General features: G+C 39.1%; 1 protein-coding gene across 3 annotated transcripts in view; it reads right to left on the minus strand.

Moving 5' to 3' along the window:
- LOC122554216 (phospholipid phosphatase-related protein type 5-like) overlaps positions 1-18,326 on the minus strand; it is a 142,867-nt gene that overhangs the window by 42,476 nt on the left and 82,065 nt on the right. For all 3 annotated transcript variants that reach the window (XM_043698878.1, XM_043698877.1, XM_043698876.1), the window contains exons 4-5: positions 14,626-14,879; positions 9,505-9,681 (exon numbers count right to left, since the gene is read on the minus strand). In XM_043698878.1, the coding sequence (XP_043554813.1) occupies positions 9,505-9,681; positions 14,626-14,879 (431 nt within the window). The remainder of the gene's footprint in view (positions 1-9,504; positions 9,682-14,625; positions 14,880-18,326) is intronic.

The following is an 18,326-nucleotide window of genomic DNA, read 5'->3' on the forward strand; positions in this document are numbered from 1 at the left end:
CGGAGGGAGTGGTCTTTACGGAATGCTGATAGGGGAGGGGAGGGAAATATATCACTGGTGGTGGGTCCGTTTGGAGGTGGCGGAAATGACGGCGGATGATACGTTGTACATGGAGGTTGGTGGGGTGGTAGGTGATGACCAGTGGGGTTCTGTCTTGGTGGCGGTTGGAGGGGCGGGGCTCAAGGGCGGAGGAGCGGGAAGTGGATGCCCGAAACGTCGATTCTCCTTTTCCTTGGATGCTGCCTGACCTGCTGCGCTTTTCCAGCAACACATTTACAGCTCTGATCTCCAGCATCTGCAGCTCTCACTTTCTCTCTTCAGAACTTGGGCAAGGCTAAATTTATTAAACATTTCTGTGGGTCCTGAAGAGGTGCAAGTGAATCTACTCTGTGAACCATCTTATGCTTGTGGCTGCTCACATGACAGTGTTTCTTGCTGGTGAGCTCCAGGATTTTGACTTAAAATCAATAAGAATAGTTTGTTATTTGGAGGTCACATCATTCCCACAAAGTTCGTGAATCTCACCCATCTCACCACAGAAGTCCCAGAGGATGAGGCGCTTTTAGCAAAGTGTTGGGTTAGCTATTGCATATGTATGCTCTAGATTGCACTTTCTTCTTGCATGGTTCACTGAAGGTGAAAAGGCTGGACACTGAGTTTAGCGGCAGGAGCATGGATCAAGTTCTACCCTAAATTGTGTTGAACTTCTTGAGTGTTATTGTGACCATATCCTTACAGGGTATTTTTAGTATCCCATCATGTAGCTGACTTGGAACATGACAGATAGCTTTGGGGAAGACAGGAGCTTAGCCATTTATTGCAAAGTACCCAGCCTCTGGCTGCCCTTATAACAATGATATGGTGGAAGGCCATCATATAGTGGAAAGTCTGGAGAAATAAAACCTGATTAATAATATTTGAATAAAAGATGCTGGCATGGATAAAGAAACAAGCACAACAAAATCAGAAACTAGATCTCAGGAATTCTAAACTTACAGCCATAAAAGTCAAAATGAGCCAAAAACCATAAGAAATTGGGAAGATGTGTTCATATAGAAGTTGCAAATCAACGAAAACTGAATAATTTTAAGGATCTGTGTAAGTCGGTCTGAGTTGAGGGTACATAAAATTCAAGATTAAAATTATGTTTCAATGTCAATTGTTCACAGTGTTGTAGTTTCAAGTTTCACATCAGGATTGAGCACAAAGAATCTAGGCAGACATATACAGGTATAATGTTGCACCTCCTGGTCTATATTTTGGATAAGATGCGAAACAAGGGCCCCTGTCTTCTCTGGTAGATATGAAAGATCCCATGCTTGTAAAGTACACTGAAGTATCTGGTGTTTGTGAACCAGATAGATGCAAATATCAGAATGAAAAAGCTAAGACAGATATCTGGCACCTGGATTTGTTCATGAATAGGAAGGGTTTAGAGGTATATAAGCCAAATGCTGGCAAATGGGACTAATTTAATTTATATGTCTGGTTGGCCTGGATGAGTTGGACCAAAGGGTCTGTTTCCGTGCTATATAGCTCTATGAGACTGTTTTTGAATGTACATTTATTACAGGCAAAGCACTGAATAGAAATGGATCTCATAAATGATTGAAGACAAGATAGCAGATGTGATGTTTGTAAAATAATTAAAGTTTGGTACTTGGTGACTTAGAAATCAACCTTTAGTTATTGGAAGATTGGTAGTGATAATGTCACTTCAATTCGCAGTGCATGAAAATTATTGAGGTAAAAGGATCAAGAATGCCAAAGCATGGGAGGATGTAACAGATGGGACCTGGGTTGAATTTTTCATATGTCAAATGCTAGATTAACATCAAATGACTATAAAAGAGTTAATGGCTTCTGGTTATCAGAAATATGATCCTGGGAATTAAAAGGCTGTTAACTAGACATTTATGATACACAAAGCATTGAAATTCATAATGAAAGAAGCAATTTGTGAACACTTAACAAGATTAAAGACAATAATTCAACCCAGTATTAGTTTATGAAATACCAGATCACAACAGCAGATTTATTAAACTCCTTTGAAGATGTAATGGAACAGGTAGCTAAATGCAACATTATGTATCTCCACTATTGGATGCCAGTTGATTTGATGTTTCACGTAACACTTGTGGTTAACCATTGCTATTGAGATAAAGGAGGATGCTATAAGTTTACAAATAAATCAAATACACAATGTGAAACAAAGGGTAGTAGTGACCAATATTGATTGTTTTAGTTAACCAATTGTAACCAGCGGTATCCTTCATTTTAGCCTATGAAATAATGACAGATACATAAGTTAGTGTTTCTGATGTGTATCTACAATATAAAATGCTTCACCTTAAATATTACCACATTGTATGGGGAAACAAATTGTTCAGAGAAAAATGATACGTTCAATGAACTCTTAAGAGACAATTTGTAATATAACATAGAACATAGAACATAGAACAATACAGCACAGAACAGGCCCTTCGGCCCACGATGTTGTGCCGAACTTCTAACCTAGATTAAGTACCCATCCATGTACCTATCCAAATGCCGCTTAAAGGTCGCCAATGATTCCGACTCTACCACTCCCACGGGCAGCGCATTCCATGCCCCCACCACTCTCTGGGTAAAGAACCCACCCCTGACATCTCCCCTATACCTTCCACCCTTCACCTTAAATTTATGTCCCCTTGTAACACTCTGTTGTACCCGGGGAAAAAGTTTCTGACTGTCTACTCTATCTATTCCTCTGATCATCTTATAAACCTCTATCAAGTCACCCCTCATCCTTCGCCGTTCCAACGAGAAAAGGCCGAGAACTCTCAACCTATCCTCGTACGACTTCCTCTCCATTCCAGGCAACATCCTGGTAAATCTTCTCTGCACCCTCTCCAAAGCTTCCACATCTTTCCTAAAGTGAGGCGACCAGAACTGCACACAGTACTCCAACTGTGGCCTAACCAAAGTCCTGTACAGCTGCAACATCACTTCACGACTCTTGAATTCAATCCCTCTGCTAATGAACGATAATACTCCATAGGCCTTCTTACAAACAAAGAACAATACAGTGCAGAACAGGTCCTTCGGCCATCGATGTTGCGCTGACCTGTGAACTATTCTCAGCTCGTCCCCCTACACTATCCCAAAATCATGCATGTGCTTATCTAAGGATTGTTTAAATCTCCCTAATGTGGCTGAGTTGACTACACTAGCAGGTAGGGCATTCCACGTCCTTACTACTCTCTGTTTAAAGATGCAACTGAATTAGGAAAATGAAGTTGGAGAAATTAAACCAATTACTAAAATATCAAATATCATTATAAAATAAAAGTATAACATTAAATAAAGCTAGCTAAGAAAAAAAATCAACATGCAAAAAGATTCACATTTTGGGGCATTCACAGAATATGACTGAAGGTGCACCGTATCTGAATTTGTAAGTTGTTGCTGGCATAGTGCATAGATGTGGTCATACCTGCCTGGTAACAGCCAAGCGCAGGCATCATGTTTAAGAAAAGATATTGTAGAAATCACAAAATATTGCTGATGCAATCTTCTACATTGAAATCAATCTTAAACATCACTCCATACACTATTGGTCTATCACTGGTACACCATGGTTGCAGTGGGTACCATCTGTGAGATGCCCTTCAGCAACTCACCCCAGTTCCTTTGACAGCATCATCTAAACCCATAACTTCTCCCACTTAGAAGAACGAGGGCTGCCGGCAAATGGACGACCTTCACTATCAAAATCCCCTCCAAGTCATACATTATCCTGATTTTGAACTATATCACAGTTCCTTCACTGTCATTGAGTTAAAATCATGGAACCCAGTAACTACCAGCACTGTGGAAGTACATCACATGGACAACCAGTGTTCCAGAAAATGGCTCATCCTCTCAAAGACAATTAGGAATTGCTTGTCACATCCCACAAATGAAGAAAAAACCCTGCAAACAAAACTGTAGCTGCCTCTGCCTGGTATTTATTGAATAAAGAGACTACTTATGAGAATATAAATTATGCTTTTGTATGGATCCAGTGAGAGCTGCACTGCATTCAATTTCTCCCAGGAGCGTTGATCTGCAATTACAATCTTTGCTCAGCCATGTAATGCTTCCAAAATTCTGCCTCAATTGCTTGAACTACATTACAATGCTCTTAGCTTATCTTAAATCAGCATATCATCAAGAGAGTTCGATGTAACAGGGCACATAGTAGCCTGCAATATTCTCAGTTCAACAGCAAACCAGAAAGAAATGAAACTGCAAAACTGGCTCTTCACAGAGCCACAGAAAGGTTACAACAAAGAAGAAGCCTAGTCAGTCAATCAGATGTGTGCCGGCTGAATAAACTAGTTATTCATTCTAATCCCACTTTCCAGCCCTTGGCCCATCATCCTGTAAATTACAGTTCTTCAGTGTTTTCACCGCAACTACTGAACTGAGCAGTGAATTCCAGGTACCCACCACCCTCTGGGTGAAAAGGTTTGGCCTCATTTCCCTTCTAATCTAACTACTTTAAATCTGCACCTCTTAAAACTGACTTCACCTCTACGGAAACAAGTATTCCCTGTCCTTTCCATTCAAGTGGCTCATTATTTTGTGGGCCTCAATTAAGTCAGCCCTCAGCCTCCTCTGTTCTGCAGAAAACAACTCTAGCCCGTGCAATCTCTCCACATTGCTACAACTTTCAAGCTGTCACAATGTCCTTGGACGTCTCCTCTGCGCTCTCTCAAGTGCAATTATGGTCTTCTACTCATCTGGTGATCAGAACTGAATGCAAGTCTCCAGTTATAGTTTAACTTATATAGTTCCAGCATTGCATCCCTACTTTTGTATTCAATGTCTTACCCGATGAAATAAAGTATCTCATATGCATGGTCTATCACCTACATAACTGTCTTGTCATCTTCAGGATCCTATGGACGTGAAATCCATCAATGCATCTCAATAACCCCCCATTTGTTGTGTATTCCCTTGTTTGATTAGTCCTTCCCAAATGGATAATTTCAGAATTTTCTGCATTGAATTCCATTTGCCATTTTTCTGCCTGCTCCAGTAATTATTTAAAAAATTGCAGTCAGGAGTTGGGATATGTGTGAGCTTTAACTATTCTTTTTAACTTCTGAAAGCTTGGCTATGATGAGATGAAACTCTTTTCTTACAATAAAAAAACCTTGAATGAGTTGATACAGCAACTTTAACAATGCTGAGAAGTAGTTTCTTTGCAGTAGTTCAAATTGCAGTAGAATTCCATTATTTGATCCTGACCTGACAATAGAGATCACAAATATCAATGCTAAGGAGGAGGCAGCCTGACATTCATTGGGTTTTTACATTGCATCATTCTAGTGTGGTGGCAATTTCTTTTGTTCATCCTTGGGATGTGTGCGTTGTGGACAAGGCCAGTGTTTATTGTCCAGATTTAGCAAACCTTGAGAAATTGGCAGAGAGCCATCTTCTTGATTGTTTGCAGTCCACGTGGTATTGGTACTTCCATTTTAATTCCATGAAGCTGTTCTTAAACAGACATTCGCCATTTGAGCCTATCTAGAATTAATAGATTTTTTTTTGATTGCAGTTGTTTCAGCCACACGTCAAAGCTTTAAATGCCTCTTGGAAAGAGTGACAGATCCTTGTAAACATTCACAGACAAAAAGTTCAGAAAGTAAACTTTGAATATAAGCATTGACATAGACAAGGTCCTGTCTAACTTTTACTAATAATCGCAGTATAAATGTATTCACTTCCAGCAGGGTGTGTCTTCAGAAAATAATTGATGCTAACTTTGCTCCAGTTGGACTTAATCAAAAAGCCACAGGCCACCTAATGTGGGAAATAGAAAAATTGCATTGCTAAAACAGTATAGGTAAAAACAGATTTAGTGGCAGATTTTGGGGATCTTTAACAGGCTTTTAACTTTTACTGTAATGTTTCTGACACTGAGGGCTTTTCCTTTACTTTTACAGGATAGATATTCATCACAGAAGGAAAACCTGATGGATACTGAAAATGCGAAATGAAAACAGAAAATGCTGAAAAGAACTGACAGGGTCAGGTCGCATTTGTGAAGAGAAAGGTTCTGGACTTGCTCTGAGATCCTGCATCTCATGACCTCAACTTCTGGAAAGCTGGCACACAAAATGCCCTTTCCTCTGGCCTGGCAGGAACTCACTCATGCCTGCTGACAGACTACGTGGATATCCCATTTCCATACTGCCTTCCAAAGTACCCGCAGCATTTGTGATTGTCAGATTAAGTCATGATGCTTCCTACTTGGATGTCTTTAGCAGCTCTCCTTCTTCCCCATTATGGTTGTTCTTAGGTATCGGAAGACAAGAGTGCAGAAAAGGTGTGCTGGGCAAGGAAAAAGTGGTAGGGTGTAAAATATGAAGTCCACAGTAACACCATATGCAGCTTGTTCTTCATGCAATTAGCAGGATAAGAGAAAGATAGGAGTTAATAATGGTCATACGGCAGGAATATGACATCCACCAATATTGCCAGATGTTCTCGGTGTCACAAAATGCAATGTTCTCAGTTACAGCCTGCTTCAAGATGCAGAGCAACATGTCCTTCATTGGGCTCAGAAGGTGATGCATGACTGTTCCTGCTGTTCTGATATTATGAGCTATCCTGTTCAACACAAGGGAGGGAAGAATGCCGGTGAGTGTTTTGCAATGTATTTTGGTGATGTGCTATCCAAAGCTGAATCACTGAATATATGTGGAAACAATAAGAGCTGGGTGTAAGGCTGGCAGTAGTGGCAGATGTGTGAGCATGAGGCAAATACATTTAAGTGACTAGGCATGAGTTCTGGATGGGTGGGTGAGTGATGGGGCTATGGTGCATTGAGCAGCTTGAAAGGTGTGATGGCCATGAGGTGCCCTGTGGAGATGAATTCATTGACATTTACACAAATGAGCCATCATTTTACTTTTGTATCAGGAGTGACACTCCTGTCATTGTTCTCCTTCCCCAATTCTTTCTATTCTCAGGGTTTGTCTTACACCTCTATCAAAACATCATCTCTTCTGTTTTGGACCTGCCATGTTAGTGTCCCCAGCACTGCATCAGCAAACCTAGGAACTTCTCACTGATGATATATTTGATGTACTGACCTATGAGTTCATCACAGTCTGTTGCAGCTTCTGTTTAATGAGTACAGTTTCCATTTAAAATTTACAGATTCATTCAAATATGTGCTGACTACTTATGGTCAGGAGCAGGGACAAGAATCATGAGCCCCCATGCTTTTGTTGGCCTGGGACTTCGGTCCCAGACCCTAGACTCTAATTTGATTGCATACTAAAGTACTAGATCCTCTCTGATAGCAAAGTCGCACAGTGTAGAACAGACTGTGAACATGAGCATCTACTTCAGTGAGCTCTGGAGGCCACTTCCCAAGTGCTTCAGTATGGTCTGCTCAACAGTATTACTAGTGGTTACATGGCTCTTCTGATAGGTTCAGCATCTTCCTATGTATAGAGGACACCCCTTGTTTCCAAGATCCAATCCTCTGGTTCATCATAGTGGCCCAAAAGTGATGGGAACGGCAGACAGCCTCAGGATGATGGTATGTGATGTTTTGTGTATGGTTGTACATAAAATGTGCGTTGAGGGAATGGTGAGCCAATCCTCTGTCCATACTGATATACTCCCCCCACATCATAGGCTCATATTGCCTTAAGTGCAACTTTTGGAAATCCAAATATATTACGGCACAGTGACTCAGTGGTTAGCACTGCTGCCTCACAGAGTCAGGGACTTGAGTTTGGTTCCACCCTTGGGTAACTGTATGGAGTTTGCACATTCTCCCTGTGTCTGCATGGGTTTCCTCCCACAATCCAAAAATGTGCAGGTTAGGTGTATTGGCCAAGCTTAATTGCCCATAGTGTCCAGGGATGTGTAGGCTTTGTGGATTAGCCATGGGAAGTGCAGTGTTATGGGGTGGGTCAAGGTGGGAGGCTCTTGAGGGCAGGGATTGTGCAGATTTCATTTCTCAAATGGCCTGTTTCCACACTGTGGAGATTCTATGATCACATATACTGGCTCCCTTTAATCTATCCTGCTTGTTACCTCCTCAAAGAATTCCAAGAAATTTGTCAACATGATTTGCACTTCATGAAGCTATGCTGACTCTGCTTGATTAAATCCTAACATTTCTAAATATTCTGCTACACTCTTTATAATAGACAATAACATTTTCTCAATAAGAGATGTTAAGCTAACTGATCTATCATCACCTATATTTGTTTCTCTTCCTTTTGGAACAAAAATATCACATTGACGGTTTTCCAGAATCAAAGGATTCCAGGAAGATACTGATCAGTGCATCCATTATTTCTGTCGTTTCTTTAATTTGCAACCCATTAGGCTCAGAGGCCAATCAGCCTTTAGCCGCATTAGTTTCCCTGGCACTTTTCCCTCTAGCGGCAGTAATTATATTTATATTCTTTCTACATTTTGCTCTTGATTTAACATTTTATAAATGCTATTTTTGTAATTCTTACTTTGTTTTCCTCCTCAAGAGATCATTGCATATGCATTCATTCTGCTTAATACTGTTGACATATCATTTTTCATAATTTATATTTTCAGAAGCGTATCTTCAGCCTTGACAATTGTTGCCCTTGACAGGAGTATTCACAGTAGCTATTTTCAAATGTACATTGCTTAAGTTAGTGTTTTCTGTTCAACTGCAGCATGTGGTTAGCCAATGCCATTCTTGCTCCAAGACATGTAACACAGACATAAAACAAAATTACACTGACATACTGAAAAAGAAATGAAAGAGTCAAAATAATTTAAATAAACATCATTTAATTTGTTACTAATATTTAAGAATAATAGGTATGAATCAAGATATAAGTAGAATAAAAGGATGCAAAAAACACTTCATATCTAACAATTTTGGATGATTTCCAAAGTACATTTTGTCATTTGTGTGTCATGTGCCATCTTCAATAGCAAAGTGAGTGTTACATGACTAGACATCCAGGATTTTCACTCTGTTCCGTAAATTATACCTCCACCTTTGCTATTCTGCAAACTCTAAGCAATGTATATGCAGTAGTGACATCTAATCATTAAAATTTCAATGGCAAAATCTGAAATTCATACTTTGAATTGAATCACATTTTAGAATCTTCACATTTCTTGTTAATATGAATCAATTGCGAGTTGAAAGATGACCAATGAGGCATTATGTAAAGGTTCATGAAAACCAGTAATAAGAAACATTGCAAATAATAAGTTAATATGTTGCCTCTGGAATGTTAAATGTTGCATAGATATAACATCATATCACTGATTTATACCATGGAATTAAACACTGGCAAAATATTTATTGATGAAATGCGTTGAAACTTGATTCCACAATTTTTAAGAAATAAAATGATTGTTGTGGAACACTGACTGCAGTCTCTTCAGAATCAATATTATAATGTATGGATGGGAGTGAGACATTTTCTTTTGACTTTTTTGATGTTTACTTACCAAGAACACTCCTACAGCTGTTCCTATGATGAATCCTGCTACAACATCTGACCAGTGGTTTCGATATTCTGCCACCCTGTTTATTCCAGTCAGAAATGCCAAACACATGAGGCCCAAACAGAGGAGAGGTTTTGCAAGCCTTGTCCCATTGGCCTTCACAGTACATGTGATATACATCTACAAAGAGAATTAAATCACAATCTTAAACTTTTTTTAATGTCACAATGATTACACATTCTGTTTAAAATTCTTTAATGAAAGGCTAAATCCACCTAAATATTGAAGAATATGGACATGTCAGAAGAACAGGATGCTTGGGACAGATAGTTTTGTTATTTGATGCATTAGCACAATGGAGAGGGATGATTGAAGTTGAGGAAATTATGGTACAAAATGGTTTGGGTGAAGGTGAGAAATTGTAAAGGTAAATTACAAGAGGTGGCATGGTGGCCCAGTGGTCAGCATTGCTGCCTCACAATGCTGGGAACCCAGGTTCGATTCCATTCCTGGGTGATTGTGTGGAATTTGCAAATTCACACCATCTCAGTGTGGGTTTCCTCCCGCAGTGCAACGATGTGCAAATTAAGTGGCTTAGCCATGCAAACAATTGCCATGTGGTGTCCACGGATGTGCAGGTTATGTTGATTAGCCATAGTAAAACATCCATTCTGGGGATGCCATGGATATGGGTGAGGAGCTCTTCAGAGGGTTGCTGTAGACTTGATGGGCTGAATTGCCTCCATCTGCATCGCAGGTATTCTATGGTTCCAAAAGATTCTTGTGGGACTGGTATACATGCCCCATATTAGTAGCCACATGATAGGGTGGAACATAAAGGAAGAAATACTGAGAGCTTGTTAGAAAGGGACAATGATAATCATGGAACAATTGAATATACACATAGACTGGATGTGTCAGATTGGCAAAAGTAGCCTAGAAGACTAAAATGTTTTCAGGATAACGTCTTAGACTACCATGTTCTGGAGCCAACCAGAGAGCAGGCTATACTGGATCTGGAGTTGTGCAATGAAGTATGATTAACTAATAACCCCATAATGAAGATGCCCCCAGAGAGCTATAATCATAGCGTGAATGAATTGTACATTCAGATTGAAAGAGAGTGTATTGGGTCCAACACATTTTCCTTTAAAATAAGTAAGGGCAGTCATAAGGATTTGGAAGCACTATTGGCTAAAATGAATTAGCAAATTAAGTTGAAGGATAAGTCAACAGAGATACAATGGCAGATATTTCAGAATACACAGAATAAATACATTCCAATGAGTAAAAATAAAGTCACCAGAATCCCTGAGGATCGTAGGGCTACCTGGTGGTGAGTTTTATCTGAAGGTCAACATGTCTCAGGCAAGGGAACAGGTTGAGATGACAAGACCTTCATGGTAACCTCAGCTGGTACAGGTATTGAACTCATGCTACTGGCATCAATCAATTCAAGACCAGCCATCCAGCCAATCAACTCCTTTTTTGAGTAAGGGCAATATCAAAAGATGGACTCACCACCCATGATAATTAGAAAGGCCTACATGTGACTCCAAATCCACAACAACATGGTTGATTCTTAACTGCTCTCTAGACAATGAGAAATGGGCGATAACAAATGCTGGTCTTAAAAACTCGTAGATGCATCCTATGACTAATGCAAAATTGCCAGGTGACAAGTCATAATACATAAAAAGGACAACGAATGACAAAATAATTATTAAGGAGAGAAAAATTAACACAAGAGAAAGCTGGCCATTTGGCCTATTGTATTGGCTGTATTGGCTGTATTGGCTGTATTATCTCGTGTGAATCTCCTGCCTTTCCCCATATCCCTGCAGACCACTACCATCCAAATAACCATTCAATAATCTCTTGAAGGTTTTACTTGAGCCTGCCTCTACCACATTTCCAAGCACTGCATTACCCCAACAACTTGTGTTTCAAAAATCTTTTCTCATATCACCCTTGCTTCGTTTGCAAATCCCTTTAAATCTATGCCCTTTTGTTCTTGGTTCTTTTACAAGCAGAAACAGCTTCAACCTACCTACTCTGTCCAGCTTATCCAGATATTAAAAATCGTTATTAGATCTCGTCACAGCCTTTTTCACTTCTGTTAGAACAGCCCCAACTTCTTCAATCTATTGTCATAGCTGATGTTTCTCATACTATTCTAGTAAATTGCTTGCGCACTTTTTCCAATGCACTTGCATCTTTCCTATAATATCGCATCCACACCTGCACAGAATACTCCAGGTGAGGTCTTGTAAATGTTCAACATTACCTCCTTAATCTCTTACTCTTTGTTCCTATTAATGCAAGCAAGAACACTACATACTTTTTTTTACTGCTCTCTCCAACATTTCTGCCACTTTCAAAGATCTGTGCACATATACACTCTGGTCTGCCTACCCCTGCATCACATTTAGAATTGTACCCCCTATTTAGGATTGCCGTTCAATGTTCTTTCAACCAAATTGTATCACCTCAATCTTCTCTGCAGTAAACCTCATTCACCCATTCCACCACCTTGTCAATATCCTTCTCATCCTTGTCATCCTCACCGTTTACAATTCTTCCAAGTTTCGTGTCATCTGCAAACTTGGAAATTGTCCCCTGACATCAAGATCCACATTACAGAAAAAACACAAGGGTTTCAAACCAACTCTTGGGGATCTCCCCAAGGAACCTTCTCCATTCCAAAAGACAGACATTGATCATCACTCTTTGCTTTCTATCACTCAGCCAATTTTATATCCATTTTATTACTGTCTGCTTTATACCATGATATACTCATATCCTCACAAGTCTGCTGTGAGGCACTGTTTCAACTATCTTCAGGAAATCCATGCATATGGCATGTGGAAAATAAAGAGATGGAAGATAAATTGAACAATTCTAGCCCTCAATATAGAGAATAAAAATAACATTCTAGAAGAAGCTACACATCAGAAAATAGAAAGGAAGGAGGACCTGAGAAAAATCACGTTACCTGAAAAGCAGTATTGAGTGAATAGTTGGAGTGACAGGCTAAGATAGAATTCCTATAGGTGATTCAGGCCATTCAGCCCATACCAACTCTCTAAAGAGACCAGCCCTATCCCTGTAAACCTACATTTCTCATGGCTAATCCACATAGACTGCACATCTCTGAACACGATGGGCAATTTTACATTGCCAATCCACCTAACCTGCACATCTTTGGACTGTGAAGGAAACCCACACAGGTGCAGGGAGAGCATGCAAACTCCACACAGACAGTTGCCTGAGGGTGGAATCAAACCTGGGTTCCTGGTGCTATGGGGTAGCAGTGCTGGAGTCCTGATGATTTCATCCTAAAGTCAGAAAAGAAGTCAAAATGATGGTTGATGCATTTAATTTTCTGAGGCTCACTTTTTCGGGATACTCCCTTTAGATTGGATGATAGAAACTCCTTTATCAGAAAAAAAGGAGACAGAAAGTAGGAAACTACAGGCCAGCAAACATTTTCATAGATAAAATGTTCAACACTATTATTAAAGATATTACAGCTGGGCACTTGAATAAGTTTAAGTCAGCCTGTGAAAACTAAACCATATTTCACCAATGTACTGGAGTTGTTTGAAGAAATAGCATGTCCCATGGATGAAGGGAAATTAGTGGATGTACTGTACATGGCCTTGAAGAGGTGCCACATTAAAGATAATTGCATTAAATAAAAGCTCACAGAATATCGTGTAGCAAATTGGTATTAAGACATACAACTAATTACTTGGCTTTTGTCATCATTGGATTATCAGTGAATACAGTAGCTATTCAGCATATTGCAAAGCTCCAGGAAGGAGGAAGAAAATGAACTCTCGCTTATTTGCAGCACATGTAGTGAACTGTGAGGGAGACAGATTTTACAGAGATGCAGCAAGCATATCAAATCAGCTGTTGTGGACAGCTATTGTAATGCTGATTTTAATTTACCAAATCTTTCATTGTATCTCTGGCCGGAGTATGGGCAATCTTAGTGGAAAAATTCAGAAACATTGGTATTGTAGATGCTCCATCATCTCTTGGAGAACTTAGTTGGTCTTGTTTCCACTCCCTTGGCTCAAAAGATATACAGCTTAATACCTAACACTGACATAGCCAGAGAGATGCACAGCCTCCAAAAATACTCAATTGGTCAGGGCTTTTTTGTGAACAGATTAAGGTTAGGATTCATGTGGTGTTTCTACATGTAAATTGGTTGATGGATCAATAACAAAAGGGCACAGATTCAATATAAATGCTATGGTAGGAAGAAATGTCTTTACCAATAATAACTTAGTACAATCTGGTGTGCTCCAAATGAAAGTGTAAGAAATACATTTATTGACCTGTGAAACTTAGTATGATTATTTAACTGAATAAGTGCCACTTCTTTGCCCTTCTTTCATTCTCTTTCACTACTTTTAATATAGATATTGTGTAATATTCTTGCTATAGTTCTACATCAGTGCTTCCTAAGCCTATTTCTACAGTGACCCCATTTTGAGACTTGAAAATAATCACAATCTGAAGGTGAGAATAGGTGGTGAGCATAAGTGAGATGAGTAGGTAAAAATTACTCAGTCTGAACTCCATTTGAGGTGATTGCTGACATGGAGCTTAGAAATCCAAAGTTTCAGCTCCTGACCCCACTTGGCATCTCAATGTCCACTTTTTTGGAACTCCTGCTTTAAATGTATCTGGAATTTTCTTTTGTGTACAGTGTGGTTCTATTCCCACGTTTGTTAATGCTAACTGTAATAAACATAAGTGGCAATGTTGCTGCAAATGCTTCCTATGTTTCCATTCAAATTAACGCTTGTGTAAGGCGAACCAATATAGTATATTGAACTAAACATCAATAAAAATAAAATCATTTCAATTGTCTCAATTGTCATAAAATATCAGTATGTTTTAAACAAGTGTCAGATGCACTGGGGCAAAAACTATCATTCAAGGTGTAACTCTACAAGTAATTAATCCATTTTTGAGTCAAAAATTTACTGTATGTTTGGACGAATTTGTAGCCATCTTTAAGCAATTTTGTATGACTGATTGAGTAGATGAATTTTTTTTAAAGTCACTGTAGAAAGCATAATAATATGCAACAAATTTACTTACTGCCAGATAGACGGCTGCATACACACTTAATGCTGCCTCTTTGGATGGAAAGCTTTTTCTGGCTTTTGTAACAGCATCTATGTTGCCAGTGCAGGCTTCTTCACTGTTGATGAATTGCACAGATTCATGCTGACAGCCCAGTGCTGTATAATTAGGTTTACAGACTGTGAGAAAATGGGGGGCTAGATTTCCTGTCACCACTTGTCCAGCATTTACAAATATATCAGTGGCAAAAAGTCCAAATGCATAAACTCCTGGGAAAGAAAAGATGCCAAAATGTAATTAGAAAAGATAATGCTTTTGATCTGAAATCTAAAACAACATGGTAAAACAGCATTTGTTTTTGAAAAGTGCACAACTCTCATGTAAAGGTGAACTGAGCTAAATAAGCTTACTAATTAAATATTATTCTGAACCTGGAGTTGCTCTTTATTACTTGATTGCTGTGCATTCACACCTGTCTCTATTAGGGAGTCTTTGAGTGCAAGGTATCTTGTCATATTATAACTAGAGTAAACCAACTGTATTATGAGCTTTGAAACTGCTTAAAGGACATTTTATTTGAGTAACTCTAGGCTAGTAATGAAAAAAATAATGGTTACATTGGCAGAATTAAACCTGAGGTGAAGGGAAACTGTAAGGCAAGAAACATCTAATTGAAAACATACTCAAATTCATCCATTCAGTAGTTTAAAGGGATTAGGTGTTTTTCATTGATTGAATGGATGTTGCCAGGGGAATACATTTGTGCTTATTAAAATACAGAATTATTAGATTAGGGGCAAAGGAAAATTTTTCCTATGTTCCCTTAAGAATGTGTCCAATCTCAATTACAGAATAGCATTCTTTAAGGAAATATCACCTTCAGAAAATGTAGATAACATAACTTTAGGTAGGAAACGATCCTGAAGCAAATCTACCAACAAGTAATGAGGTCCAGCTCACTTTAATTCTCTCATTACCCACAACTCTGTGCTTAGTATGGCAGGGAAGTAGAGAGCCATTGAAAACACGCAAACCATTGAGAGAACATACAGATATTAGAAAGAAGGTTTATTAGCAGAATAATTGTTGCCAAGTGACAGTTTTGTGTTCGATGATTTTGCATTGATTTCTTACCAATTGTGAAATAACAGCATTCACATGGATGTAAATGCAACAGCATAGACAATGCAACAAATATTTGCCTTGATGCTTGCTTGTTGATCAGAGATTTCAAAGATTTATCTAATGATAGCTAACTCTGCACTTTGAATACCTACACAGTTTCAAGTGTCTTAATCGTTCAGAATACTATTTACTGCTTTCATCCTGATGTGATGACGTTTATGGTGATGTTTATGATCTGTGGTCAGGAGATAACCCAGGAGTCGAAAGTTGTAGCGCGTGTGCCAGTAGACGGGATTGGTTTGAATGGTATCATGGTCGATGCAGACATGGTGTGCTGAAGGGCCTGTTTCTGTGCTGTACAATTCTGTATGCACCATTCTAAGATTTTACAGTGTTGCAAAACAGCAATGTTATACTTCAGTTAAAGGAATTATTAAATTGACTTGGGCACTCTTGATCTTCAGATCTATGCAGTTGAACATATATAGGAAATGCAATTTAAAATATATTTATTTGAAAGATTATTGAGTTCATCTTCTGAATGAAAAACACCTGACAAAAGCCCAACGTGTAAGAAAAGGAAAATATAAACATTCTTTCCAAATTCAGTTTCACGTGCTGTCACAAAGTGAAAAGGTTCACCGCTAAAAATAAACTCCCGAGATTTTTTTTCAATTAAGGTAAAAATATAAATTATTAAAATAAATATGATATTTCACAGTTAATAGATTTAATTTTGTGCCCTAAAACGGTAATGACCAGTACCTATCACACTGAAAAATCACTTAGTTGTGAAGAACTTTATCTGGTGGCTTAAATGGAAATTTCAGAAGCACTCAGTGTTCTAAGTAGAGAAGTACCATAATTAAGTCTTAACCTGATCCATAAAATTCATAGAGAAGAAGAAGAAAGGTCTGCCATTGTATAACAGCTTTTACAATCGCTGAATGGCCTAAAGTGCTAGGTAGCCAATGAAGTACAATACTTACTGAGGTGTAAAAACTATTGTATTGTCACCTCCAAGCTGCACACTATCTAGCCTTCAAACTTCATCGCCATTCCTACATCTTGTTTGATCAAAATCCTAACACACACTCCTAAACAGCAAGATGGCAGTTCACCACCACCATTTTCCAGGGAAACAGGAATATGCAATAATTACTGGCCCAAACAGCGAAATACATTTTTTTTCCTGAATAACTATGAAATCAGCACTCAGTTGTGTTTCCTCAGTTGTCATAAGGCTTCTGACCTCACTACAGTCTCGGTCCAAAATAGCTGAACTCCAGAGATGAAATGAGAGTGTCTGTCCTTTGTATCAACAAAATTTGACAAAATGTGACATCAAAGCATCCTAGTAAAGCTGAGTCAATATGAATCAGAAAGGAAACTCTGCCCTGTTTGGAGTCAGATCCAACACAAATGAAGCTGGATTGTGGTTGTTGCAGGCCAATCTTCTCAGTCCTAGGACATTATTTCAGGAGCTCCTCAGCATAATGTCCTACACTTAAACATCTTGAGCTGTTTCATCAATGGCTTTCCTTCCATCATGAGGTCTGAAGTTGGGGTGTTCGTTGATAATGTATAAGGTCCAGTACCATTCAACATTGCTTCGATATTAAAGCAGCCCATGTCTCTATGCAGCACAATCTGGCCAACATTCAAGCTAGGAATGATAAGTGAAAAGTAACATTCATGTCACACAATGTCAGGCAATAACCATCTCCAACAAATGACCATCTAACCATGATCTCTTGACATTCAATGGTATGATAATAATTGAGTTCCACACTGTCAACATGCTGGGGATTACCATTGAACAGAAACTGATCTGGACCATCTATATAAATAGCATGACTACAAGATCAAGTCAGAGGCTTGAAATACTACACCTCCTGAGTCACCTCCTGACTCCCAAAGCCACCTCCCTGCCTGTCCACCATCTACAAGGCATAAGTCAGGATTCTGATGGAATTCTTCTCAGTTGTCTGAATGAGTATTGTGACAACAGCGCTCGGGTAGTTCAATATTTTCCTGTCTGGCTGACCATCTACCAAATGGAACATTCACAACTTCCACCATTGGAAGCAGCAATACAAGATGCCCTACAGCAACTTAGCAAGCCTCATTCAACTGCACCTTCTAAACTTGAAAATTATGCTCTCGAGAAGGACAGGGACATGGAAACACTGCAATCAGCAAGTTTCCTTCCAAGTCACACACCATTTTGGCTTGGAACATATTTCCATTCTTTCATCATCACTGGATCAATATCCTGGAACTCCTCCCTGAGTGGCATCTTCCCACAGCAGATGAACTACAGCAGTTCAAAAAGTCAACTCACCACCACATCAGCAAGGACAACTAGGCCCAGGCAACACATTCAGGCTTTGTCTGTGATGCTCACATCCTGTGAAAGAGTAAAAGGAATGTTCTTTTTTGATATTAGCAAAGAGATAAATATTGGCCAGGAGAGGAGGTAGGATTCCTCTGTTCTTATTCAAAAGGTATTATGGGGTCTTTCATGAACTCCCAAGACTCTTTCCCATCTCATTCAAAAACAGCACCTATGCAATAGAATTTGGGAATTA

Source organism: Chiloscyllium plagiosum, chromosome 11 (genome assembly GCF_004010195.1).
Source record: "Chiloscyllium plagiosum isolate BGI_BamShark_2017 chromosome 11, ASM401019v2, whole genome shotgun sequence".
Taxonomy (NCBI): Eukaryota; Metazoa; Chordata; class Chondrichthyes; order Orectolobiformes; family Hemiscylliidae; genus Chiloscyllium; species Chiloscyllium plagiosum.